The sequence below is a fragment of the Nyctereutes procyonoides genome, unplaced genomic scaffold (genome assembly GCF_905146905.1).
Source record: "Nyctereutes procyonoides isolate TBG_1078 unplaced genomic scaffold, NYPRO_anot_genome, whole genome shotgun sequence".
Classification (NCBI taxonomy): domain Eukaryota; kingdom Metazoa; phylum Chordata; class Mammalia; order Carnivora; family Canidae; genus Nyctereutes; species Nyctereutes procyonoides.
Window position 1 is genome coordinate 4,468,997 of NW_026575047.1, and position 26,482 is coordinate 4,495,478.

Here is a 26,482-nt window from a genome sequence, read left to right on the forward strand (position 1 = left end):
TTTATGATGGATTCAGACTGTCAACAAAAAGAAATTCAGACTTAACAGAAACAAAAAGAAATTCAGACTCCATACAAACAAAAGGAACACAGACTTAATAGAAACTTAGATTCAAGCAAACTCTGATCTCAGCCCAAGTACCCCTGAGACTAAGAAATACGTTAGAAATCAGGTTAGAAAAACATGGTAACAAACAGAACAGCTGGATTTGGGGCTGATCAAGGAGTGTTTTACATATTTTATCAGGGATTGTTAAATCATAAATTATTCAGCATTCAATAAAAAATAAATCTATGTACTCAGGAGGCAAATAATTAGCCATCTTAAAAAAAAAAAAATCTGTTTCAACAATTCATCCCAAAGTTTCTCTCTTGATGTCAATGTCTCTCCAATCCTATGTCCATGTTCCCAACAGAATTTCCTTCCAAGAAAGAAATTTGATCTTGTGGTTTTAAAGAACACTCCAGTTCTCCAATGTTTAGAGAACCCTGCCCCCCAAACCTAAGTACATCCTGTGATTTCGCTAAAATCTACGCCTCAAACTCCTCTTCGAACATTCCCTCTACCACCACCAGTAGTAGCCCGGCCACCCTGACTTGATCCGTCCTTGAGATTTCCTACGTTTCTGATGCCATTGTGGGTGCTGCTCCCACCAGGATCCCTCGCTGAAATGCTCTCCTATTCTTTTGTCTGGGAAACTCTTGAACTGGGCAGATCTGATTTCTAGCAAGAAAATTCTGCAGGCGGGGATCCCTGGGTGGCTCAGCAGTTTAGCGCCTGCCTTTGGCCCAGGGCTTGATCCTGGAGACCGAGGATTGAATCCCATGCCGGGGCTCCCTGCATGGAGCCTGCTTCTCCCTCTGCCTATGTCTGTGCCTCTCTCTCTCTCTCTATCTCTCATGAATAAATAAAATCAGGGAAGAAGGGGAGGGAAGGGAAGGGAAGGGATAAAGAAAGAAGAAAGAAAAATTCTGCAGGCAATGTCAAAGAGGGGTCAGAACAAGAGTGGTTGACAGCCAGGAGAAAGACATCCTTAAAATGGGGCGTCTTGGGATGACCGATTACAGGACTCCTCTGGGCGCTGCTTTCCCAGCAGGCGGCTCCCTCTTCCGGCCTCACGGGCACGCTGCACGCATCTCTATCACAACTAACATGTGCAACACCACAAGGTAACTCAACGTCTGCCTCTTTCACTAGAGGAGCAGGATTTTCTAATGCAGAGGATCTCACTTATTTTTCTGGACCCACTATGTTAATAATAGTTCCTGGCACTTGTATTCGATAAAAGTGACCCACTGTTTGTAAAACTAATGAAAGTCTGTGTGGCATGATGATATTTTTAAAAAGGTTCTATTTAAGCAAGTGATTAACTTTAAAATGAGTTTTTAACTGCTGTGCTTAGAACAATGCTGGAACACATTGGACACACACCAGTGTTCTGTTGAATAAAGTATTCCGAGAGTTTGAATACTGGAAGTCTGAATACTTCTTTTAAATTGAAGATGCTAAAAAGATATTTGGTAGAAATAGTCTGCCTAAGAAAAATGCACAAAAAGGCTTCTACTACTCTCACTTAAACATTTAATGACCTGAGGGCAACACAAAGTGGTTTTTTTTTATAAATCCATTTATTAATCTAATCAATTTCTGTTCTGTATGTAAATTTATCGTAAGTATATATAATGAGGTATGCAAAAAAGGAAAAAAAAATAAAAGATTGACTAAGTAACAGGTCAAAATCCCAATAAAGCACTACATACTGGACATTTATTAAAACCTAAGAACTATAAAATTCAATAAAATAACTTTACTGTGAACACAAAAATGACTCAAAAGCAATGTACAGCTGTCTAGGAAAACATTACTTACAGATTATCAAATTAATTTTAAAATTAATTTTAAAAAGACATACTGACATTTTCTAAAAGAGCTGAAAAAGGAAATGACATCTATAATTTTCAGAAGTCAGAAAATGTTTTCGACCGAAGTTTAAACTTGAAAAAACCATCCACACGACAACAAATTACAGACACTCAGAGGAGCACGAACAGATCAGAGAGAGAAGAAAGCTACATAGTTTGGCTTCTAAAATATCCTTTAAAGTCCAATATGGAATATTGCTCAATAATAATTACAAGGGCTCTGAGATGGACAGAGGGTGGCTGAAAGTGCTGGGAAAACTGTATCAGTAATGAATAATGTTTGGATTTTCATAGTAAGACTAAAATATTTGTATATTTCTTTAAAAGAAGTGATCATTCATTGCGGAAAAGTTGTAAATCTAATGAACGACATCACCGAGGAACACCCATTTGCTACATCTGTCACGATTTTACCTTTTGCCACCTGACCTAAAAGGCAAGGAACCCGTCTGTCATTTCATCTAACCATCGATTCATTTTTTTTCTCATCTCTTCATTTTAAAATGCAGGGATCACAGCAATGGAAACAGACATGGCAATTATAGCTAATAAATCAGAAAAAGCGTTCTTAAAACCCTTTGGGAAATAAGTGGGGGTAGTCTAATGTTAATTATGGCAGGTCACATGCCACCCCTGGGGAAAGGAACATAAGATCTGAAATAAGAAACCAGGATACGGGTCCCAGCCTTACCGCTCCGTGGCCCCTTAACACGGCACAATTGTGTTTACGCTCCCTGGGTCTCACCTGCCACAGGCAGCAAATGATCTTTCTAACAAATGGCTGTGAGGCCCCCATGGGATCATGACCATGACGAGCACGAGAGACTACGTAACTGCGGGTGGTATTTTTATTACTATCACTGCCTTGGTGTGGCAGGTGGTTATCTGGAGGCTGGGGACGCAGAAAATGCCTTAAACCAACAGACTTACCAACAATCATCTAGAACCTCAATGTACTTTGACTTACACAGTTCACTTTAAGTATTAATTTCAAGACTAAAACTTGACAAAGCATGAACACATGAATGTTATCAAAGAACACTTATTATTTTATTTGCAAGATTCATGAGTATTTCCCTACTTATAATGACATTAAGCCAGGAAGAAAATGCATTCCATAAGGGTTATTAATTCAAATACTTCCACTAGATTTTAATGCCTTTCCTAATGAAACAATCTGAACTTCTGTCATTGTGTAATTAATAAATTAAAATTTCCTGAAATCCAGGATGCCTAGACGGCTCAGTGGTTGAGCGTCTGTCTTCAGCTCAGGGCGTGAGCCCAGTGCCCCGGGATCGAGGCCCGCATTGGGATCCCTGCAGGGAGCCTGCTTCTCCCTCTGTCTGTGTCTCTCTTGAATAAATACATACAATCTTTAAAATAAATAAATTAATTAAAATAAAATAAAATTTCCTGAAATCCTAATTTTGTTCACTTCTATGAAATCCTAACACTAAAAGTGGAATGAGTCAAAAAGGCACCTGCCTTAAAACAATAAAATACTAAAATGATTTTTTTTAAATACTAATTTACTCATGTTGTCCTCACATTCTACACACTTGATATTAAACAGATGGATATGATATGTCCTCATTTTCCGATGTATAATTAGTTATTAGATGCATACCACTTTTTGGTTATCTCACTGCTAAAAGATGAACAGGGATTATGTTTGCCTTCAGAATCAAGTTTTTAACTAACTTTCCTTGCTAATTAAGCTTCGGCTGTTAAATTTTATCCAAGAGTATCTATTGGATGTGTCATTGCTCTGTGCTAGGCACTCTGGAGATACACAATGAGTAAGCCATGGTCCCTGCCTCGAATATTCATAATCTAATGAGGGAGAGCGAACAACAATAAAACAATAACAAGCACATTATTAAGTGCTTATTCTGTGCTGGGCCACTATTATATAAACGTCTACACATCTGCCTCCTTGAATGCTCCCAATAACCCTCTGAGGTAGGTACTATTTCATGCTTAGGTATCAAGTTAGGAACTGACATTCGGAGAGCTTGAGGAACTCGCCCAAGTTTGCACAGGAGTTAAGTGGAGGAGAAGAATGTGAATCCAGGCTGTCTGGCTGCAGAGACCACACTGTCACCATATCCCATGGCTTCTCTCTATAACTCAGCTTGCTATACTATCCGCTAATTATTCTGGAGAACGAACAAAGCACTATGGAACTAGCAGGCAGGGATGAATTCTCGGGAAAGAAGGAAGGTACTATTGAATGGAGTCTTAGAAACAGAGCAGCGAGGCTTTCCCCAGGCAGGGGTGCGGCTGAGGACAGGAGAAGGGGCAAAAGGGAGGGAGGGAGGGGGCATGAGGATCTACACGACAGGTCTGGAGAGGTAAAGCACTTCAGGTGGGCGAGAGCCCTCGGTATCCAGGACCAGGGAAATATGGGATGCATACAGAAAAACGGATTTCTAGTTTCCAATCAAGAAAACTTTAAAGAATTAGTTCTTTCAGGGCTATATTACAGCTGAATTTCAAGCTTTTAGCGATTTCTAAAAGCTCTTGGTCATTTATCAGAAGCAGCTACTGTTTGGTGATACTAACGTGACCTGTTATGGTACCGACGGGGGAGGGAAGCATTTGGTTAAGAAAACAGAACAGGGATCCCTGGGTGGCGCAGCAGTTTATCGCCTGCCTTTGGCCCAGGGCGCGATCCTGGAGACCCGGGATCGAATCCCACGTCGGGCTCCCGGTGCATGGAGCCTGCTTCTCCCTCTGCCTGTGTCTCTGCCTCTCTCTCTGTCTCTCTGTGACTATCGTAAATAAATAAAAAAAATAAAATAAAAAAATAAAAAATAAAAAACAACAACAACAACAAAAAAAGAAAACAGAACAGATTTGGTGCTGCAGGGTCAGATGACAGCTAATTCAATCCCCACCTGGCCGACAGGCACGGGAACTCACGCCGACTCCAACACCAGCTCGGCCTCCAGCAATCCTCAGGCTGATGTCGGAGCCACGAAACCCATTTGGCTCCCGTGTGTCACAGGCAATGACAAAGAGAGGGGCAGACAAAGTACGGAAGAGAAATAAAGAAGATGAGGGTAGGGGAGGACCGACAGGATGGTATTAGGTTAAGATTTCTTGAAGGTGGCATTTCTGCACGCAACCAAACTGTCGGAAAGGGGAAGAGGAGGAAAGCCAGGAATTCTAGAAGAAGAACTAGCATGAGACGGGGCCTAAGAACGGCCAGTGGCCGGAAGAGGAACCAAGAGAGGCTTGTTGCTACTGGACTGAAGAGAGAGGAGGTAGGAAGAGATGTGTGGCAGGAGGGGGGATAAATGCCAAAGGATGACACTACCGGATGGCCAGCCTCCAGAGAGACACAGGGTATTTTTCAGCGGATGTGCAAGGTCAATTTCCATGTGGGGCAGATCCAGGGATAATACTAACAATATTAACCACCCGGAATGACCTGCACAGGGACAACCTGCATAGCTTCAGCAAACAGGAGGGTTCCTGGAGGCCCTTCAGTTGCTAACAGGTGGACAGACTGGGTGATGCTCCCCCAAAGGGCCAGCAGGGCAGAGGAGGCACTCGGGGAACTGGCACGGTGGCTAATGAAATGCCGGGACACCCGCACCCCGATGTTTCTAGCAGCAATGTCCACAATAGCCAAACTGTGGAGGGAGCCTCGGTGTCCATCGAAAGATGATGGATAAAGAAGCTGTGGTCTGTGTATACAATGGAATATTCCTCAGCCATTAGAAACGACAAATACCCACCATTTGCTTCGATGTGGATGGACCTGGAGGGTATTATGCTGAGTGAAATAAGTCAATCGGAGAAGGACAAACATTACATGGTCTCATTCATTTGGGGAATATAAAAAATAGTGAAAAAGAACAAAGGGGAAAGGAGGAAAAATGAGTGGGAAATGTCAGAAAGGGAGACAGAACATGAGAGACTCCTAACTCTGGGAAACAAACAAGGGGTGGTGGAAAGGGAGGTGGGCAGGGGGTGGGGGCGACTGGCGATGGGCACTGAGGAGGGCACTTGATGGGATGAGCACGGAGTGTTATTCTATACATTGGCAAATTGAACACCAATAAAAAATAAATTTTACAAAAAGGGCAAGTTAAAAAAATTTGCTACAGGGTACGGAAGTATTTCATTATTTTACTGACTGTCATGATTGCACTGGTCAAACACCAGGCCTAGGTAGACCAAACTATATGAGAAGGATGGATTTTTTTGAAAGATTTTATTTATTTAACCATGAAAGAGACAGAGGCAGAGACACAGGCAGAGGGAGAAGCAGGCTCATTGTGGGGAGCCCGATGTGGGACTCGATCCTGGGACCCCAGGATCACAACCTGAGCCAATAGCAGACGCTTAACCACTGGGCCATGCAGGTGTCCTGAGAAGGATGAATTTTTAAGGATGAGTCTGGAGACCCAAAGACTAAACAGGAAGTCACAATGGTTTGGGTAACAGAGACCTCCAACCCAGGCGGTGATGGTAGCAAAGACAGAAGGACAGAGATCAAAGAAATATGTCGGCAGCAATTCAGGTAAGGCTCCTCTTGCTAACAGAGAATTGCCTTTTTATAGATTTAACTTCATATGTTAGCATATTCTCTCATTAGAGGGTAATATAATCATTTGGGAGGCGTTTGCGTTATCTAGTTAGTATATTCAAGGCATTAAAAAAAAAAAAAAAAGAAGACATGCAGAATGAGTGAAAAATTGCCCCTGCATAAAGTTAAAAATGTAAAGTAAGTTTTATATTAAAGTGCCAAAGCATTTTGCTCTGTTGATGTTATAATTTCTAACTAATTTTATGTCACGAAGAATATATTCCTTTTTCACTCGTTTAATCGTGTCCCTCAATGAAGCATGAATAATAGTGTAATGTGTCCTTGGTTTCTGGCCACAGATGATCTTATAAGGATAGAAGAGTATGAAATTGACAAATCTGAGTGTGTTCATTTAAAGCTTTCGACTCTGGCAGGTAGAAACTCTCCTCACCCAGAAGGGTGGCTTGTGAAATTGATGAAATGTAGGGTTTCATCATTTGTAATCCCTTTCTACCAACTATGATCATCTAAGATAGAAGGGTTCATCAATTTTAAGAGCTCCTCAAAGACACATGCCTTTCTCTCTTGGGCTCGTGTGCCATGCTGTTTCTCTGCCTTCTGTGGTATGTTTTTGCTGATGAACAACACAATAAGGAAAAAAGCAGGTCTGCAGTGGCACAGCTGGGTGCGCTAAGTACCCTCACAGAGCGAAGAGGAACAAATAAATCTCGCCAATTTTCCTCTGAGTATATTATATCAAGTAAATATAGTATCATTAGACATTCTGACCTAGCTGAGGCTGTCTTGGGCAGCGGGGGAAGGTGGACTACTTCTAAATTTGGCAAACCCGCTCTCCTTACGGAGGTCACTGATGGCAAGATACAACAAAATACGCTACTTTTCTTTTTTCTTCCTTTATTTTGTTCAATATTTACTGTGTGTTCTCATTCATTCATCCATTCACTCATTTATTCAATGTACTGAGTGCCCACAAAGTACCAGGACACCTAACACCTATTTGATCAATTACCACGCAGCCTTTAAAGTGACTGCAATACTGTTTGTGATATAATTCAGGGATAAGCCAGAAACAAAGAAAGTAACTGTGCAATTAAAATCTATAGAGAACACAGTTACACATGGCCACACAAAGCTAAATGAGAAAATGTGGTTCCATTAGGGTGTCGGCATTGTACCTCCACTACGGGCTTCTAGGTAGTTTAATGAAACACATCTACATCCCAAATTTTAAAACTCAATAAAAATGCTTTTCATTCTGCTGGGCTGCAATAAAACACACATTTTTGGAAGACAGATCATGTGTTTGTGCTTCTTGGCCAAAAATCTTGATCTACAGCTTGCCTGATGAAATGCCCAATCTCAAGGCTGGCTTTTCCACTAGGTCCACTGGGCACAGAGCCAAGGGCATGCAGTACTTGGGGGAGGTCTACGGAAATGTTTTCATGTCTTTAAAATCAGGAGCATAAAAATGAACTTTAAGGTCAAAGAAAATGTTCTAATATGTATTAATATATTCATCTTTTTACCACTTGTAGCCATAAAATACAATTTTGATATTTTTGTGTGGAGAATGGGGTGCAAAGGGCAAGAGGGTCTAGGTCCATGAAAATCATGACATGTCCCTTCCTGGTCTGAAGTTCTTTGAAAACAACAGCCAAAACAATACCAACACCCACCCCACCCCGTCGCACCCCATTCTAATAAGGTTATTTTGCAAAGCAAACCATTTTGAGTATTCTAATCTAATAGTACTAACAGGAAAGAGTCTTAAATGCTTACGGAATATAACATACCTTCAGAGCCAGACTTGAAAACGTATTTGAAACATTGCACTTAAAGCTCAACTGTTTATCCAGGTTTCCATCCGGATCCCGCCTCCCGTACTCGGAGAGGCCTGTGCGGTCCGAGGCCGCTACCTTCTGAAACACGGTACACGTCATCCCAGTGAAGCCCGCGGCCTTGATGACATAAGCTTCCAGAGCAATATTGGGTGAATACTTCAAAAGTCAAACAGGAGTTATGAAAGATTGACAGCATGAAGAGAAAAAGCACTTTGAAACAGTTTTCAAACACAAAACACTGTACGTAAGCTATAGGCAAAAGCTCAGGTTCTTACTTAACAAAGACGCTGGGCAGGTAACTGGCAGACAAAAAAAGGATGCTGGAAACAAAAGGGTACCCAAAACTAGAGAGATTCCAATTGAGGAAACAAGTCGTAAAGTACGGAGGATTAGAGATAGATGAGAAATCAATTAAAAAATCATTTAAAGAGCACTTTGTCAGAAACCATACGCTAAAGTGTCTTATATATATAAAAAAAATCAGCTAGAGAAATCAGTGGACTCTCTTAATGATAATATAAGAGGAGTGTGAGGGTTTTGGAAATACAGTTTTAACAGTCGCCTCATTCTGGGGCGCCTGGCTGGCTCTGTCGGCAGAGCACACGAATGCTGATCTTGGGGTCATGAGCTCGAGCCCCACGTGGAGTGTGGAGATTACTTAAAGAAAGATTTAAAAAGTAAAATTAATAAATAATAAAAAAATAAAAGTCTCCTCATTCCGACACTTCATGCCATATTCACTCTTTTCTATTACGGGGGCTCTTTGCGGGTAGACAGCATCTCCAGCCTGTCTTTAAGGATGATGAAGTGATGCCTACTGTATAGGCAAGCACCATTCTAAGTACCATATATGGACAACGTCCTCTTTTTCGATTTTTTTTTTAAGCATAAAACATCTGTGAGAGATGTGTGAAATCTATTAGGAAGATAAGATACAAATTAAAACAATATAAAATGCCAGGTAGATTCTGCCAAGCACCATACGCATGGTACAAAACATTGGTGGTTTCCCCAAATATCCAAGACTAACAAATCTTGGCGTCAGCTTTTGTCACACAGATGACACGCTGTGAAAAATCTTACTAAATTCAATTATATTTGTTAACCAGTGATATTCCATTCTTTTACTGATCAAAGATATGTATGATTACAACAAACATGTGAAACCTCATTTAAAAGAAAGAAAACTGCAGTTTTGAGGTGCCCTGGAAGCTGTTATCATATTATAAGTGGATGCATAATTTCCCGGAACCTTCTTTACACTTTGAAGTGGAGCGCAGATACCTCCAATGCACCTTTCATACGTATATCCTTGAGTTCTCTCAAGAACCAGTAAGGTGCAGAGAAAGGGAGAAGCTGAGCTGAGTAGTAAGGCTGAAGCATGGGATTTAAAATGGATCTAAATGACCAGGGAGGACCAAAGGTGGCCACCAAAATGGCAAGCTGGTTTCAAGTAAGGTCATGTATCTGAGAGAGAAATCAGGACAGCAGCCATGGGAGCCCTCCATTACGTTTATTATTCAAGGAGGTAATCCTTAATGTAATTGAGCAAAAGGCACCATAAAACACAGTATCATCAAAGAGATCCCATTGATCTTTGGAAAACCAGTAATCTTTAATTGTCTAAAATCATAGGAGGAAATGTAGAATGTTCTATGAACCCACTAAAATAATTAGGAAATGAGAACCATGGACCAGATCAGAGTGTAATAAGGGAATGACACATTATTTATCATATTTACCACATGTTTAGAAAAAGTCAGCAGTACAACAGCTCAATTTAGCACAAATAAAATTTAATACTATTTAACCAAGTGGTTATTAAATCTAAAAACTCCTCATGCCAAGAGCGAGACTGCCTAGAAATGCCAATCGTTCATAAGGGCTGGAGGGCCTCCCAGCAAGCAATCACTCTCTCCAAACATCCTTCAGCGCCCAGAGCACAGCATTAGCCGGGCTGGATGCTGGGTATGTGACAGTACAGCAAACCTACCAGGTGCTTATTTGGTTTTAGTTTAAGTGGTAATAACCATTCAATGGCAAATTAAGAAAGTATTTTCCAGTTACTCCAAAGACGGATCACTCAAAAACAAAATGAGCTCTCAAACTGTTAGACAACAGGAAATTCTGTAATAATCAGCAATAATGGAAAATACCCACCCTGTCATGTGGGAGGGGGGCTGGGGGGACGACTCTATCTTTCTTAAGTTCCAGTTGCTTCCAATAAACGTTTTTCTTAGAATTCTAGGACAATGTTTCACTTACTGTTGAATAAACATGAGCTCCATTTGCTAATCGGTATGTAGCGATGCGTTGTAGACACTGAACAATTCTACTGCAGGCCTTTTCTTCCCTCTGTGCCAGCCACAGGACACGCTCATCAGCCAACATGATGTTACTTGCAATGTCAACCATCACATCACCTAGCTAGCAAGTGTGCAAGAGAGTAAAGAAAAGACCTTTAAAACCAATACAGGATGTTTTATATAATAAAAATCACAATGAGACACCAAGATTGGCCCGCAGTCTACACTTTCACATGAAAACTCAATGGATCCTTTATTTTTTTTTTTTAATTGAAATGTTCTCGGATAGGAATAGCACACTCGGTTATGACCATTTGGTAGCATCTGGCTCAAAACACTATCCTTAAACCACCACCAACTCATTGGTGAAAGATGGCAGGTGGTACAAAAAGGCAATTAATCAAGGGCAATGGAAAGATAGCACATGATTCCCAGAATAAAGAGATCTCCACTCTTTAGTTGGGAAAACATTTATAAACACCTCTTTCTGTGTAAATGTTAACTTGGTATTATTATTAAGAAATAACAGGGCCACCTCTTTAGTATCTTGTCATGTCCAAAACCCTAAGTATGTCCAGCTACCAGGAGTCCTCCACATGTGCTGGGCCACTGGATGGGTCTTAGCCCGTGCGGTCTCCACTATCTAAATGAACGTCTTCCATTCCTCCCAGCTTGATGAATGCCTTAAGATCCAGTACCACAAATAAATGGATCCTATGAGGTGTTCACTTTTCCACCACTTGTTTTGTTTCATTACTGAATTCCATTTATTAAATCAGTTCCTCACCCACAGATATAAACATCTGTCAAGCAGTGCCAGCAAAGCGTCAATTAACTATCGTCGACGCTGACTTGTAAGTCCCATGTCAGAGAAATGCAATGAATAGTCCAGGCTAATGAGACACACCGGTGTCAAGGGGGTTTGGTATCAAGGAGAAATGTTCATGAGAGGGAGATCTATGGCAGAAAGAAAGGCAAGATCAGAGGATTTACAAGCTGGCTGGTCCTCGGATCAAGAAGCAAGTAGCAAAGGTGTTAAGCCCCGAGTGAGAAAGCTAAGGCCATTTTAGCAGATGTCTTTTGATCATCCCAGAAGATCCCAGATGAGTTTTTCAACCCTGTTCTGTATCCAGTACTCTTCCCAAGATGCATAGTTATGAGGCTGAGGTGGGCCTAGAAACTGTTCAGTCCATCCCACCCATGGTTCGCTTCACAAAGGAGACAAGCCTGTGGAAATGCACCAGACCACAATGCTGAAATGCAATGGGATGAGGCAACTAAATGAGTAAGGGGTAAAGAACAGGACTTCAAATCCGCCCGCGCTGGCTGAGCCGAACACTTAACTTCTTGTGCCTTCTGTTATTTGTAAAAGGGGGATACAAATGATCCTGTCTTTTCTGAATGTTGTGAAGATTAAGTTCCTATAATAAACAGTAGGTTACGGAAACCATGCCTGGCTGGCTTTCCTCATTATTTCATTGCTCCATTTTTCTCTTTTTGAAACATTTCAATCCGAGGATAGACCTTTCTTTGAAGATAGCTCTAGAAGTAGTGTTAAGATATTTATATCCAAAAATATGTAAGAACTCACAAATGTCAACAGCCCAAAAAAAAAAAAAAAAACCCAATCTGATTAAAGTCAGGTAGAGGATCTGAATAGACATTTTTCAACAGGAGATGTACAGATGACCAACAGGTGTGTGAAAAGCTGTCCAATATCGCTAGTCTTCAGGGAAATGCTAATCAAAACCACAGTGAGATGTCACCTCACACCTGTGAAAATGGCTATCAAGAAGGTAAGAGGTAACAAGAGCTCAGGAGGATGTACAGAGGGGAGCCCTGTGCACTGCTGGTAGGAATGCAATTTGGTGGAACCACTTACTTATGGAAAACAGTTTGGAGGTTTTTCAAAAGAATAAAAATAGAACTAACACAGGATCCAACAATTCGACTGCTGAGTATGTAGCCAAAGAAAATGAAAACACTAATTTGAAAAGAGATACGCACCTCATGTTCATACCAGCATTATTTATGATGGCCAAGATATGGAAACAACCTACGTGTCTATCAATAGACGAATGGATAAAGACATGATATGTGTGCACACATGCACCTGCACACACACGTGTGCCCACAGACCGGAATATTACATAGCCATAAAAAAGGACACCTTGCTATTTATGACAACATGGGTGGAACCTAACTGGAGGTATTATGCTAAGTGAAGTAAGTCAGAGGAACACAAATACCATAGGATCTCACTTACCTGTGGAATCTTGAAAAAAGCAACAAAAAACCACCAAGAGAACAGATGGGTGGTTCCCAGAGGTGGGGGTGAGGAGTGGGCCAATAGGTGAAGGGAATCCAAAGGTACAAACTTGCAGTTATAAGTAAGTCATGTGGACGTACTGTACAGCATGGTGACGTAGTTAATAATACTGTATTGCATATTTGAAAGTTGCTAAGAGAGTAGATCTGTCTCATGATGAGAAAAAAAAATTGTGACTGTACGGGGATGAATATTAACTAGACTTATTTTGGTGACCATTTCATAATACACACAGATACTGGATCATTATGTGGCACACCTAAAACTAATATACTGTTATATGTCAATTAAACCTCAATAAAAAATAAAAAAAAATAAATTAAATTTAAAATGAGGGGTGCCTTTTTAAATAGAGTCTATTCATATATAAATAGGACCGACACATCCAGCAAAATTGCCTTTTTCTACTCTCTGAGGTGCTGCTACCTCATTCAATTAAAAATAGCTTACTGACTTCTTAATGTCCCTAACATAGTATATCACAATTCTTTCCTTATTTTATTTCCAATGTAAATATCTCGAGGGCAGAGATGACACAATGTCTTACTTATATCTATACCCTTATTCATCAGTCAAACTCCTGGTATAGAAGCCAATAACTGCACAGTTCCATTTACTCACTGACCAAATATTTATTGAGGACCAAGGTGAGCCAGACACTGTCCGGAGCAATGGAGATACAGCAGTAAGAGAAATATACAAGATCTATTTGGGGGCTTACAATCTTTGAAGAAAATACAAAACAAGCAAGTACGCATATTTCTTATAAGTGACTGGATTGTGATAACTGCAGTGAAGAAATCTACCAGAGGGATGTATGATGAAGAGTAATGGGATTTAATCCAAACACCCTATTTTAATAGACTCAGACAGGCTCAAAGGGCATTTCCCCCAAACCCAAGACACTAACAAGATCAACTGAGAATTAGAAAGGCCGGTAATCAACCTCAATGCAATCCAGAGCCTATTGGCTTTATACAATTCATGGACTATTAGCATCTTAGCATATATATTCTACATATTCCTATTAACAAATAGGTATGAAGGTGAGTTGTATTCTAACAGAAGTCCTTTGGGGTGCCGGGTGGCTCAGTCAGTTAAGTACCTGCCTTCGGCTCGGGTCATGGTCCCAAGGTCCTGGGATGGGGCCCGGCATCAGGCTCCCTGCTCAGCGGGGAGTCTGCTTCTCCCTCTCCCTCTACACCTTCTCCCACGCTCATGCTCTATCTCAAATCAATGAATAAAAAAGGAAGAAGAAGAAAAGAAGAAGAAGAAAGAAGAAAGAGAAGAAAGAAGAAAGAAGAAAGAAGAATTAGAAGCAGCAGCAACAGCCGCTGCCGCCCTTATTTCTGGAGTTATAAAGGACAGTGAGTGACTCCCAATATGCCAATTGCCGAATATGTCAATCAGCCATTTATACAGCAATTGGAATAATACCTGCCAACTTGTAACAGGAATTCAGAGTAGCTGAAGAACTTGGCTAAGTGTCCACTATTCTTACCTATTGCTATTGCAAATGTTTACATAAAAATAAACAGGTTTAGAAGACATGCTGTGGTAAAATTTGCTCTACGGCTACCAAAGACACTCCCATCGGCTCCAAACACCCAAAAGACAATATATGGAAAAATCTGGACCCCAAGGTACTACAGAAATAAATAGATAAGGATTTACAAATTAGCACATTACAATGCCGCTTGTCTCATACTTTAAAGTTTTAAATGTATGGACTTTATCCACCATGAGACCCGACAGATGCATCATTTCTACTGAAAAACTGTAATTATTACATGAGCAAAGAGCTACTGCTATGACCCACTAGGTAATGCCAGTAATGGACTTTAACAATGGACTTTTACATTTTTTTAATAATTGTAAAGAAAAGTTATCTCTAAGAAGCTATATAGCTAGCAAGAGTGATTGCTTTAGCTGAGAACAAGCCATCTTTCTCATTAGTTCATTCCAAATGGCTAAGAACTTAGGAAAGGGATTTGTTGCCAAAATATTCCCTAGAGCAGGTAATCATAAAATGCTGTATATTTCTGCAGCTTGGTTACGGAAGCAGCTCTGAATCTGTCACAGTGGCAAAAAAGGACACAGAAAGGAGAACAGTGAATGAAAAATTACATTGGATTAAAGGAGTATTCCTAGAATTGGACACACAAAGATAGTTTGGCAACTGCAAGGAGCATTAGAAAGCATTGTATTTCTCCTTGACCTCATTTCCTGAAGGCCACTCCAGCCACAAAAGGGTCAGAAGGGATCATGCACCTGCTCTTCCACCTGTCACACTAAATGGTTGAGGCTCAAATAAAAACATGTGCGAATGCACTTTTACCAAAGATAAAAGGGTAAAGCAATGAAAATGCCACATGAATAACAAAGGAAGTATTAAATGTCATTTGTTGTAGGAATATTTCGTGTCCTCGATACATATGTTTGGAATCCTGATCAAAATGAGATCCATATCATCTGTAAATTTCATGAATTTCTGGTATGTTAGCATATGAAACACACAAGATAATACATAAACTAAACTTGGTATTTAATTTTAATGTAGTAGTAGAACCCTAAAGACAGAATATTCATGTGCCGGGACGCCTGGGCGGCTCAGTGGTTGAGTGCCTGCCTTCGGCCCAGGGCCTGACCCTGGAGACCCGGGATCAAGTTCCACGTCGGGCTCCCTGCATGGAGCCTGCTTCTCCCTCTGCCTGTGTCTCTGCCTCTCTCTCTCTCTCTCTCTCTCTCTCTGTCTCTCATGAATAAATAAATAAAATCTTAAAAAAAAAAAAAAAAAGAATATTCCTATGCCTTAGAGTTAAATACTCACAGCTTCCACTGTGTCACCTGCAAGTTAAATATCCACAAGTCAGTTACTGAGCATCTCCAAAACTCAATTTGCTTCCTTGTTTATAAATGAGACCAAGAATCCTAAGAGAAGTGCTCAGGAGGTTTCAATCCAAAGTAAATTAGGAAAACAAAACTAGGGTGTCTGGGTGGCTTGGTCGGTTAAAGCTAGCGTGCCTTCAGCTCAGGTCATGATCCCGGAGTCCTGGGATCGAGTCCCACATCCGGCTTCCTGCTCAGTGGAGAGTCTGCTTCTCCTTCTCCCTGTGCTTCTCCCCTTACTCATGCTCTCTCTCAAATAAATAAATTTTTAAAAATCTTAAAAAAAAAAAACAAAAACCTAAACTCATGAAGCAATTCATGCCATTTTTGAGAAAAGCCAAGGGATCTAGGCCTCATCCAATATGCATTTTCCAGCACAAAGCAGCAAGGGGTAACCTCCCCCAGTAAATCTAATAACCAGAAAAGTAAGATTTATAGACTCATGTGTGGGACGGGGCATCAGCTGGGCTGCTGTCTGGGGACAGCCAAGGTGGTGAGGGGTTGTACAGGAATGGCATGCTGTCCTAACCTGACTAGATACAAGTGGTAACAGGTAATAATAAGAGCAGCAGCCAGTATTATAGTTAAGTTCAGGCAGTCCTTGTGATTTTCTCCTAGTTACAAATCCCATGTAATAGACCATACTTACAGCAAAGCATGGTACTGCCCTGCTTACTTTTAATGAAGGCATTGCCCCACTGTGAAGCCAAGTTGTAAAAGCGTCTTTATGTCCATCTCTACCAGCTCCAGTGTCCCGAGTGCCTCGGGATCCCACCGTGGGCTTCTCAGCTCACTTAGTTAAGCAGTCAGTATTCAGTGAGAGGCTCACTGTGATAATCACTGGGGCCTATGGCAAAGATTAAAGATCTGATTTTATTAGTCTAGGAACAAAGAAGGTAATGAGGAGGAGGAGGACGAGCACAACCATGGGGGATCCAGGGCAACAGGTGAGCGGTGGGGGGGGGAGGGGTTGAGAATAATACTGCATGGCATAAATGTCACATTTATTGCCCATTTCCTCACAAAAAGGATTTAAAGTAGTTTAGCAAAGTAAAAAAGGATTATTCTTTTTAATTAAGAAAACAAATAGTGAGTGGGGAATACAGACTTACAAGAAAAAAAGAGACAGAGGTAAAAATATGCATCAGTGCAGAGCTTCTAGAACCCAAGAAAAACGGGGTGTTTCTAGTCAAAGTGATGAGGACAACACCACAATTATCAACAGAAAGGAGAACATTTCAGGGCGCCTGGGTGGCTCAGTCGGTTAAGTGTCCGACTCCCGGTTTTGGCTCAGGTCATGATCTCAGAGCTGTGAGATCAAGCCCCGCGTTGGGCTCTGTGCTCAGTGGGGAGGCTGCTTGAAAATACTCTCTCCCTCTCCCTCTGCCCCTCCTCCTCATGCTGGCTTACTTGCCAGCTCTCTCTCAAATAAATAAACCTAAAAAAAAAAAAAAAAAAAAGGAGGGGAAGGAACATTTCTTCCTTTTATGACAAATTCTCTGAACATATGAGGAAGAGTACTCAAGAGAAGCAGAATTCGGGGGGGGGGGGTAGCACCCTGAGCCTTACCTTCCCAAGGAATGGGAAAGCTTAAGGGAACTCCAATTCTCCCGAGCGAAGCAGATTTTGCTTTTTTGGATTAAAGACACATGTGCGGGAGGGAGGGGCAAGACGGCGGAAGAGCAGGGTCCCCGAGTCACCTGTCCCCACCAAATCACCTAGATCACCTTCAAACCATCCTGAAAATTTACGAATTCGGCCTGAGATGTAAAGAGAGACCAGCTGGAATGCTACAGTGAGAAGAGTCCGCGCTTCTATCCAGGTAGGAAGACGGGGAAAAAGAAATAAAGGAACAAAAGGCCTCCGAGGGGGAGGGGCCCCGCGAGGAGCCGGGCTGAGGCCGGGGCGAGTGTCCCCAGGACAGGAGAGCCCCGTCCCGGAGGAGCAGGAGCTGCACCAACCTTCCCGGGCGGGCGGAAAGGGGCTCGCAGGGAGTTGGAGCAGGACCCAGGAGGGCGGGGATGCCCTCGGGCTCCCGGGGACACTAACAGACACCTGCGCCCCGGGAGAGTGCGCCGAGCTCCCTAAGGGCTGCAGCGCGCACGGCGGGACCGCCGGAGCAGCTCGGAGGGGCTCGGGCGGCGGCTCCGCGGAGGGGGCTGCGGGGCGGGAGCGCGAATCCACCAGCGCAGGCCCCGGAGCACAGGGCGCCGGGACACAGCCCAGGATCCGGCCTCCCCCGGGACAGGCAGAGGCCGGGAGGGCCCAGGACAGCGAGGACGCTCCTGCCCCGAGCTGAGCAGATCAGCGGCCCCGCCCCGGAGCCTCCAGGCCCTGCGACGGAGAACCGAGAGCCCCGAGCCCCGTAGTTCCTGCGGAGGCTGAATCCAGGCTTCCAGAGTTGCCATAGCAACTGCTGCTGTTCCTCCTGGGGCCCCACGGGGTAAACAACCCCCGCTGAGCCCTGCAGCAGGCAGGGGCAGAGCAGCTCCCCCAAGTGCTAACACCTGAGAATCAGCACAGCAGGCCCCTCCCCCAGAAGACCAGCTGGACGGACCAGTTCCAGGGGAAGTCAAGGGACTTAAAGTCTACAGAATCAGAAGATACTCCCCCGTGGTTTTTGTTTTTTTTTTTCTTTTTTCTTTTCTTTTTGATTTCTGATTGCTTCCCCCACCCCCCTTTTTTTTCACCTTTCTTTCTTTTTCTTCTCTTTTTTTCCTTTTTCTTTTCTTTTTCTTTTTTCTCTTTCTCTTTCCTTTTCTTCTCTCTCTATCTCTCCTTTTCCCAATACAACTTGTTTTTGGCCACTCTGCACTGAGCAAAATGACTAGAAGGAAAACCTCACTTCAAAAGAAAGAATCAGAAACAGCCCTCTTTCCCACAGAGTTACAAAATCTGGATTACACTTCAATGTCAGAAAGCCAATTCAGAAGCACCATTATACAGCTACTGGTGGCTCTAGAAAAAAGCATTAAGGCCTCACGAGACTTCATGACTGCAGAATTTAGATCCAATCAGGCAGAAATTAAAAATCAATTGAATGAGATGCAATCCAAACTAGAAGTCCTAACGACGAGGGTTAACGAGGTGGAAGAACGAGTGAGTGACATAGAAGACAAGTTAATGGCAAAGAGGGAAACTGAGGAAAAAAGAGACAAACAATTAAGGGACCATGAAGACAGATTAAGGCAAATAAATGACACTCTAAGGAAGAAAAACCTACGTTTAATTGGGGTTCCCGAGGGCACCGAAAGGGACAGAGGGCCAGAATATGTATTTGAACAAATCCTAGCTGAAAACTTTCCCAATCTGGGAAGGGAAACAGGCATTCAGATCCAGGAAATAGAGAGATCCCCCCCTAAAATCAATAAAAACCGTTCAACACCTCGACATCTAATAGTGAAGCTTGCAAATTCCAAAGATAAAGAGAAGATCCTTAAAGCAGCAAGAGACAAGAAGTCCCTGACTTTCATGGGGAGGAATATTAGGGTAACAGCAGACCTCTCCACAGAGACCTGGCAGGCCAGAAAGGGCTGGCAGGATATATTCAGGGTCCTAAATGAGAAGAACATGCAACCAAGAATACTTTATCCAGCAAGGCTCTCATTCAAAATGGAAGGAGAGATAAAGAGCTTCCAAGACAGGCAGGAACTGAAAGAATATGTGACCTCCAAACCAGCTCTGCAAGAAATTTTAAGGGGGACTCTTAAAACTCCCCTTTAAGAAGAAGTTCAAGTAACTCTGAACGTGAATGGGCTTAATGACCCCATCAAAAGGCGCAGAGTTTCAGACTGGATAAAAAAACAGGACCCATCTATTTGCTGTCTACAAGAGACTCATTTTAGACAGAAGGACACCTACAACCTGAAAATAAAAGGTTGGAGAACCATTTACCATTCAAATGGTTCTCAAAATATACCCTAAAAACTACAGAACACTGAAACGCCGGGACACCTGCACCCCGATGTTTCTAGCAGCCATGTCCACAATAGCCAAACTGTGGAAGGAGCCTCGGTGCCCATCGAAAGATGAATGGATAAAGAAGATGTGGTCTATGTATACAATGGAATATTCCTCAGCCATTAGAAACGACAAATACCCACCATTTGCTTCAACGTGGATGGAACTGGAGGGTATTATGCTGAGTGAAGTAAGTCAATCGGAGAAGGACAAACAGTGTATGTTCTCACTCATTTGGGGAATATGAATAATAGTGAAGGGGAATATAAGCGAAGGGAGAAGAAATGTGTGGGAGATATCAGAAAGGGACACAGAACATAAAGACTTCTAACTCTGGGAAATGAACTAGGGGTGGTGGAAGGGGAGGAGGGCGGGGGGTGGGGGTGAATGGGTGACGGGCACGGAGGGGGACACTTGACGGGATGAGCACTGGGTGTTATTCTGTATGTTGGTAAATTGAACACCAATAAAAATTAATTTATAAAAAAAAATAAAATAAAATAAAATGCAAAAAAAAAAAAAGAAAAAAAAGAAATTAAGGAAGACACAAAGAGATGGAAAAATATTCCATGCTCATGGATTGGCAGAATTAATATTGTGAAAATGTCAACGTTACCCAGGGCAATTTACACGTATAATGCAATCCCTATCAAAATACCATGGACTTTCTTCAGAGACTTAGAACAAATTATTTTAAGATTTGTGTGGAATCAGAAAAGACCCCAAACAGCCAGGGGAATTTTAAAAAAAGAAAACCATATCTGGGGGCATCACAATGCCAGATTTCAGGTTGTACTACAAAGCTGTGTTCATCAAGACAGTGTGGTACTGGCACAAAAACAGACACATAGACCAATGGAACAGAATAGAGAACCCAGAAGTGGACCCTGAACTTTATGGTCAACTAATATACGATAAAGGAGGAAAGACGATCCACTGGAAGAAAGACAGTCTCTTCAATAAATGGTGCTGGGAAAATTGGACATCCACATGCAGAAGAATGAAACTGGACCACTCTCTTGCACCATACACAAAGATAAACTCAAAATAGATGAAAGATCTAAATGTGAGACAAGATTCCATCAAAATCCCAGAGGAGAACTCAGGCAACACCCTTTTTGAACTTGGCCACAGTAACCGGAGAAGGACAAACAGTGTATGTTTTCATTCATTTGGGGAATATGAATAATAGTGAAAGGGAATATAAGGGAAGGGAGAAGAAATGTGTGAGAAATATCAGAAAGGAAGACAACATAAAGACTTCTAACTCTGGGAAATGAACTAGGGGTGGTGGAGGGGGAGGAGGGTGGGGGGTGGGGGTGAATGGGTGACGGGCACTGCGGGGTACACTTGACGGGATGAGCACTGGGTGTTATTCTGTATGTTGGTAAATTGATCACCAATAAAAATTAATTTATAAAAAAAAAAAGACACATGTGCATCTCCCTTCTGGGAAGGATGGAGAACGAGGTACTCGGGATGATTCTCCAGCTAAACGTGGAAAATGCTGAGCGAAAACAAGTGAGAGGAAAAACTGCACCACTGACAAGTCAGAACATAAAGACTGTTCAGAGGCCAAGAGCAGAACAACAGCAGGAATCCAAGGAGCCCTGAGGTTGACCTCTGACGGCCCCGGCCCAGGCCCCACATCGCAGGCCTCCTAGGAGATCACTCCATGGAGCGGACACCAAAAAGGGGATACCTCCAGGGTCAGGGCGAACCAGCAAGCAGACGTCAAAGTGGTCTTGACCTTGGCACAAGGTAGGAGGTGAGGAACTCTCTTCCCTGACAATCTATAAACACAGTTAGTTGATCTTCACACAGGACTAAGGTCAGACATGACATTATTTCTCAGGTCTGAAAAGCCTCAAGCTGAGAACTAATTTCAAAGCAAACCCCTTATCTTGTATTGCCAAGTATCTAGGCACTTGAGAGAAGCAAACAAACATCACACTTAATAAGGATACATTTAACTATGCCTACATTAAGACTCCTTATCATCAACACTAATCAACACTGTTCTGGAGAGGTCCTCACTAATGCATAACCAGAAAAAAGGAAAAAAAAAAAGGAGGATACAATTTAAATAGGAACAGAGAAACCAAGTGTTATTCACTGGTGACATCTGTCTGGAAAATCCCATATAACCAACTGCAAAATTATGTGAATTCCTTAAGGTAATAAGACATAAGGTGCATATTTTAAAAACCATAACTGGGCAGCCCGGGTGGCTCAGCGGTTTAGCGCCGCCTTCAGCCCAGGGCATGGTCCTGGAGACCTGGGATCGAGTCCCATGCCGGGCTCCTTGCATGGAGCCTGCATCTCCCTCTGCCTGTGACTCTGCCTCTCTTTGTGTCTCTCATGAATGAATAAATAAAATCCTTAAAAATAAAAAAAAATTTAAAAATTAAAAAAAAAAAACGTAACTAAGGAAAAAGGAACAAGGACTAGATACCTGATGATATTAAGGACTCAGAGCCCATTTGGGTGACATTATAACAATATCACGGTTCTGTTTTTAAAGTTCCTGGCATTTCAGAAAAATTATGGATGAAATAGGACATCTAGAATTTGCTATCAAATATTCTTGCACTGGAAAGGAAGATGAGAAAGAAAGAAGAAAAAGAAAAAGAAAAACAAAAAACAAAAAGAAAGGAAAAAGGAGAGAAGAGATTAGCGAGAACGATGACAAAGTAAGTGGACAGCTCAAACACCATTTCAACTGAAGCCCTTAAACCTCATGACTTCTTTTTACTATTCTAATAAATGATGAAAGCTATGGCCTATACTTTAACTTTCCAAAGAATCTGATAGAACGTCTGTCACTGCACCACAGGTAATATTACATTTATACTTCAATTATGCAATCCTGAATATTTTTCCTCTGTTTCTATTTATACTTAATAATTTGCCATCATTTGTTTCCAAAGGTAATTCAAACTTTACCCTCTTATGTCATCAGTGAAAGGGACAGCAATCTCCTCCAAACTCAGTTTTTAGTTAGATAATTAAAGCACTCTGGTGATTTTTTTTTTCACCTCCTCCTTAGCTTCCGAGATAAGAATGTTAAACTTCCTAACTTTATAAAAATATAGCCTAGCTTTCAATGGTTCTGCAGAACAGGTTCACCTGTATTTTCTCACTAGCACAAGCAAACTTTCAAATTAAGGAGTATAAACATCATCTCTGTTTTAAAAATAAAGGGCCCAGGGTTAAAAAGTAACCTGTGAAACCACATCTACTTCCAGCATGCCACCAAAGTGCAGACCACCCACTGCACACAGTAGTAAACACCTCTGGGCACCACAGTGCTCTTCACTAGTTGGGAGGCATGCAAAGCTCCTTCACAGCAAAACAGGGCAGCACGAGAATAAACTGGCATTAAATGACGACAAAATATTTTTCAATGTCCACGTTCTGGAATGATATTCCAATTACTCCAGTGACTCAAGCCATCCCACGTCCATGAATGACTTCTCCCCCCACCCCTGTCCTCTAAGATTCCACTTATTTATTCATGAGAGACACAGAAAGAGGGGCAGAGACACAGGCAGAGGGAGAAGCAGGCTCCCCACGGGGAGCCCGACGCAGGACTCAGTCCCAGGACTCCAGGGTCACACCCTGAACCAAAGGCAGATAGATGCTCAACCACTGAGCCACCCAGATGCCCCCACAGGTAGCTAACCTGTGATCATGATGAACAATGGAGAGCATTCCTACCACAAAGCCAGCATCCAGACAGCTTCTCCCACCACTGGGAACATTTATCACGGGAAGCAGACTGTGGCCCAGAGAGACCATCAAGTACCAAGAAGACAGTTCTTGAGAAAACTGTGGTCTGAAGTTCAGATAGTAACACTGAAACGTTATCTCATTATCAAGTGGTCCCGTTGTCTCATTTAAACACATGTAACTATTTTCCTTCCTTTACTAACTGCATCGTATCAAATAAAACACCTAAGGTACCAGGAGCTATAGTGTGGCAGTAACCTAAAACGTGAGGAAGAAAAGGAAAAGTGTAAAGTTGACAAACTCAACTCAAGTTGTTCTAAGTTTAAGATACCTCATGTGAGGACAGCCCCAGTGGCGCAGCGGTTTAGCACCACCTACAGCCTGAGGTATGATCCTGGAGACCTGGGATCGAGTCCCATGTCGGGCTCCCTGCGTGGAGCCTGCTTCTCCCTCTGCCTGTGTCTCTGCCTCTCTCTCTGCCTCGCTCTATGTCTCTCATGAATAAATAAATAAAATCTTTTTTTTAATAAATTCATAAAAAAAATATATATCTTATGTGAGCCTCAGGGCAACCACACAGAAAAATCCTGCACTACTTACACAAAACAACTAAGAAGTCAAAACATACAAAAAAGACACCAAGAAACAAAAAAGCAGGATAAGAATCATGGAATAATGGATCTACAAAACAACCAGGACACAATGAACCAAGTGACAAAAATAAGTCCTTACCTATAATAATTACTTTAAATGTAAGAAAATTAAACTATCCAATTAAAAGATACAGACTGGGTCAAAAGATTAAAAAAAACCGAAAACATTAACAAAAAAAAAAAAAAGCAAAACAAAACAAGAAACAAGGTCCAACAATATGCTGCACAGAGACTTACTTTGGCCTTAAAGACACACCTCACGTGGAGAGTGAAGGAATGGAGGAAGGCATTTCAAGCAAATGGTAACCAAAACCAAACCAAAACAAAGAAAGTAGCTATATTTGTATTGGACAAAATAGACTTTAAAAGTAGTAAAGAGAAACAGAGACCATTATAAATGATAAAGAGGTCAATATAACAAGATGATACAACAACTGTAAATACTCCTTACCCAACACTGGACCACCTAAATATACAAAGCAAAAACAGAACTAAAAGGAGAGACAGACAGTAAAACACTAGCCGTTGCCATCTTTGACACCCCACTCTCAACAATGGGCGGATCATCCAGACAGAGAATCCGAAAGGGAACAGCGGATCTGTTTCCACTACAGACCCAGCGGGCCCAACAGATGTACACGGAGCAGTCTACCCAACAACAGCAGAACACACGTTCTTCTCAAGTACACACAGAACAGTTTCTAGAAGGGACCATATGTTAGGCCATAAAACAAGTCTTAACAAATTCAAGAAGACTGAGATCATCTTTTCTGTCCACAAGAGCACAGAACGAGAAATCAGTAGCAAGAGGGAAACTGGAAAATTCACTCACGGACGCATGGAAATTAAACAACATTCATTTGCCAATGGATGAAAGAAGAAATTAAAGGAAATTATAAAGGGTTCCTGAGGGGCGCCTGGCTGGCTCGGTTGGTAGAGCATGTGACTTCTAACCTCCGGGTTGTAAATTCGAGCCCCGTATTTAGTGTAGGGGTTACTTTAAAAATAAATAAATGAATAAATAAATGAATGAATGGTTCTGGGCACAAACAAAAACAGGAGCAACATATCAAAAGTTGGGAGATGCAGCAAATGCAGTTCTAAAAGCAAAGTTCACAGCAATAACCACCTATATTAAGGAACAAGAAAGAGTGCACATAACCTAATTCTATGCGTTAAGGATCTAGAAAGAGAAGAGCAAAGTAAGCTCAAAGGTAGCAGAAGATAATATTTGACAGGGGAGCCAAGAACACTCAGTGGAGAAAAGACAGAGCAAATTGGATAAGGGATTAATATGCAAAATACATAAAGAACTTATAAAATTCAATAGCAAATGACAACAACAAAATTCAAAAATAGGCAAAGGATCTGTCTCCAAAGAACATATACAAAGGCCCAACAGGTACATGAAAGGGTCTTCAACACCAATCATCAGGGAAACGCAAATCAAAAGCACAAGGAGATACCACCCCATGCTTGGTAGAAGAGCCACCACGAAAAAGACAAGAAAATGCTGTTAAAAATACGGAGGAAGGGGAACCTTTGTGCACTTGGTAGGAACGTCAATTTATACAGCCACTACACAAAACAGTATGGAGGACCCTCCAAAGAATTAAAAATAGAACTACCACAGGACCGTGAAATTCCATTTCTGGAAATACATCCAAAGGAAATGAAAACCCTAACTTGAAAACACATCTGCACGCCCACATGCAGAGCAGTATTATTTATAATAACCAAGACACGGACACAACCTAAGTATCCATTGACGGATGAAAGGATAAAGAAGCCGTGACACACACACACACACACACACACACACACACACACACACACACGGATATTATTCAGCCATAAAAAAAAGTGAGGAAATCCTATCACTTGTTACAACATGGGGGAACCTTGAAGGCATTATGCTGAGTGAATTAACAGACAGAGAAAGACAAATACTGGGGCTCCTGGGCAGCCCAGTGGTTGAGCATCTGCCGTCAGCTCAGGCCGTGATCCCAAGGTCCCAAGATCGAGTCCCACATCGGGCTCCCCACAGGGAGCCCGCTTCTCCCTCTGCCTGTGTCTCTGCCGCTCTCTGTGTTTCTCACACCTAAATCAATAAAATCTTTAAAAAGAAAGACAGACAGACAAATACTATCTGATCTCACTTACATGTGGGCAAAAAGAAACCTCACAAGGAAGAGCAAATTTGCGGTTACCATAGGCAGAGAGTGAGGAAAGGGGGAGGAGGAGGAAGGTGGTCAGAAGGTATAAATTTCCAGTCATAAGGTAAGAACG

The 26,482-nt window shown here is 42.0% G+C and overlaps 1 protein-coding gene across 1 annotated transcript in view; it reads right to left on the reverse strand.

Moving 5' to 3' along the window:
• Positions 1 to 26,482, reverse strand: part of ADGRA3 (adhesion G protein-coupled receptor A3) — a 123,562-nt gene that overhangs the window by 25,978 nt on the left and 71,102 nt on the right. Inside the window, exons 11-12 of the mRNA XM_055326522.1 lie at positions 10,590 to 10,751; positions 8,277 to 8,480 (exon numbers count right to left, since the gene is read on the reverse strand). Of these exons, the coding sequence (XP_055182497.1) occupies positions 8,277 to 8,480; positions 10,590 to 10,751 (366 nt within the window). The remainder of the gene's footprint in view (positions 1 to 8,276; positions 8,481 to 10,589; positions 10,752 to 26,482) is intronic.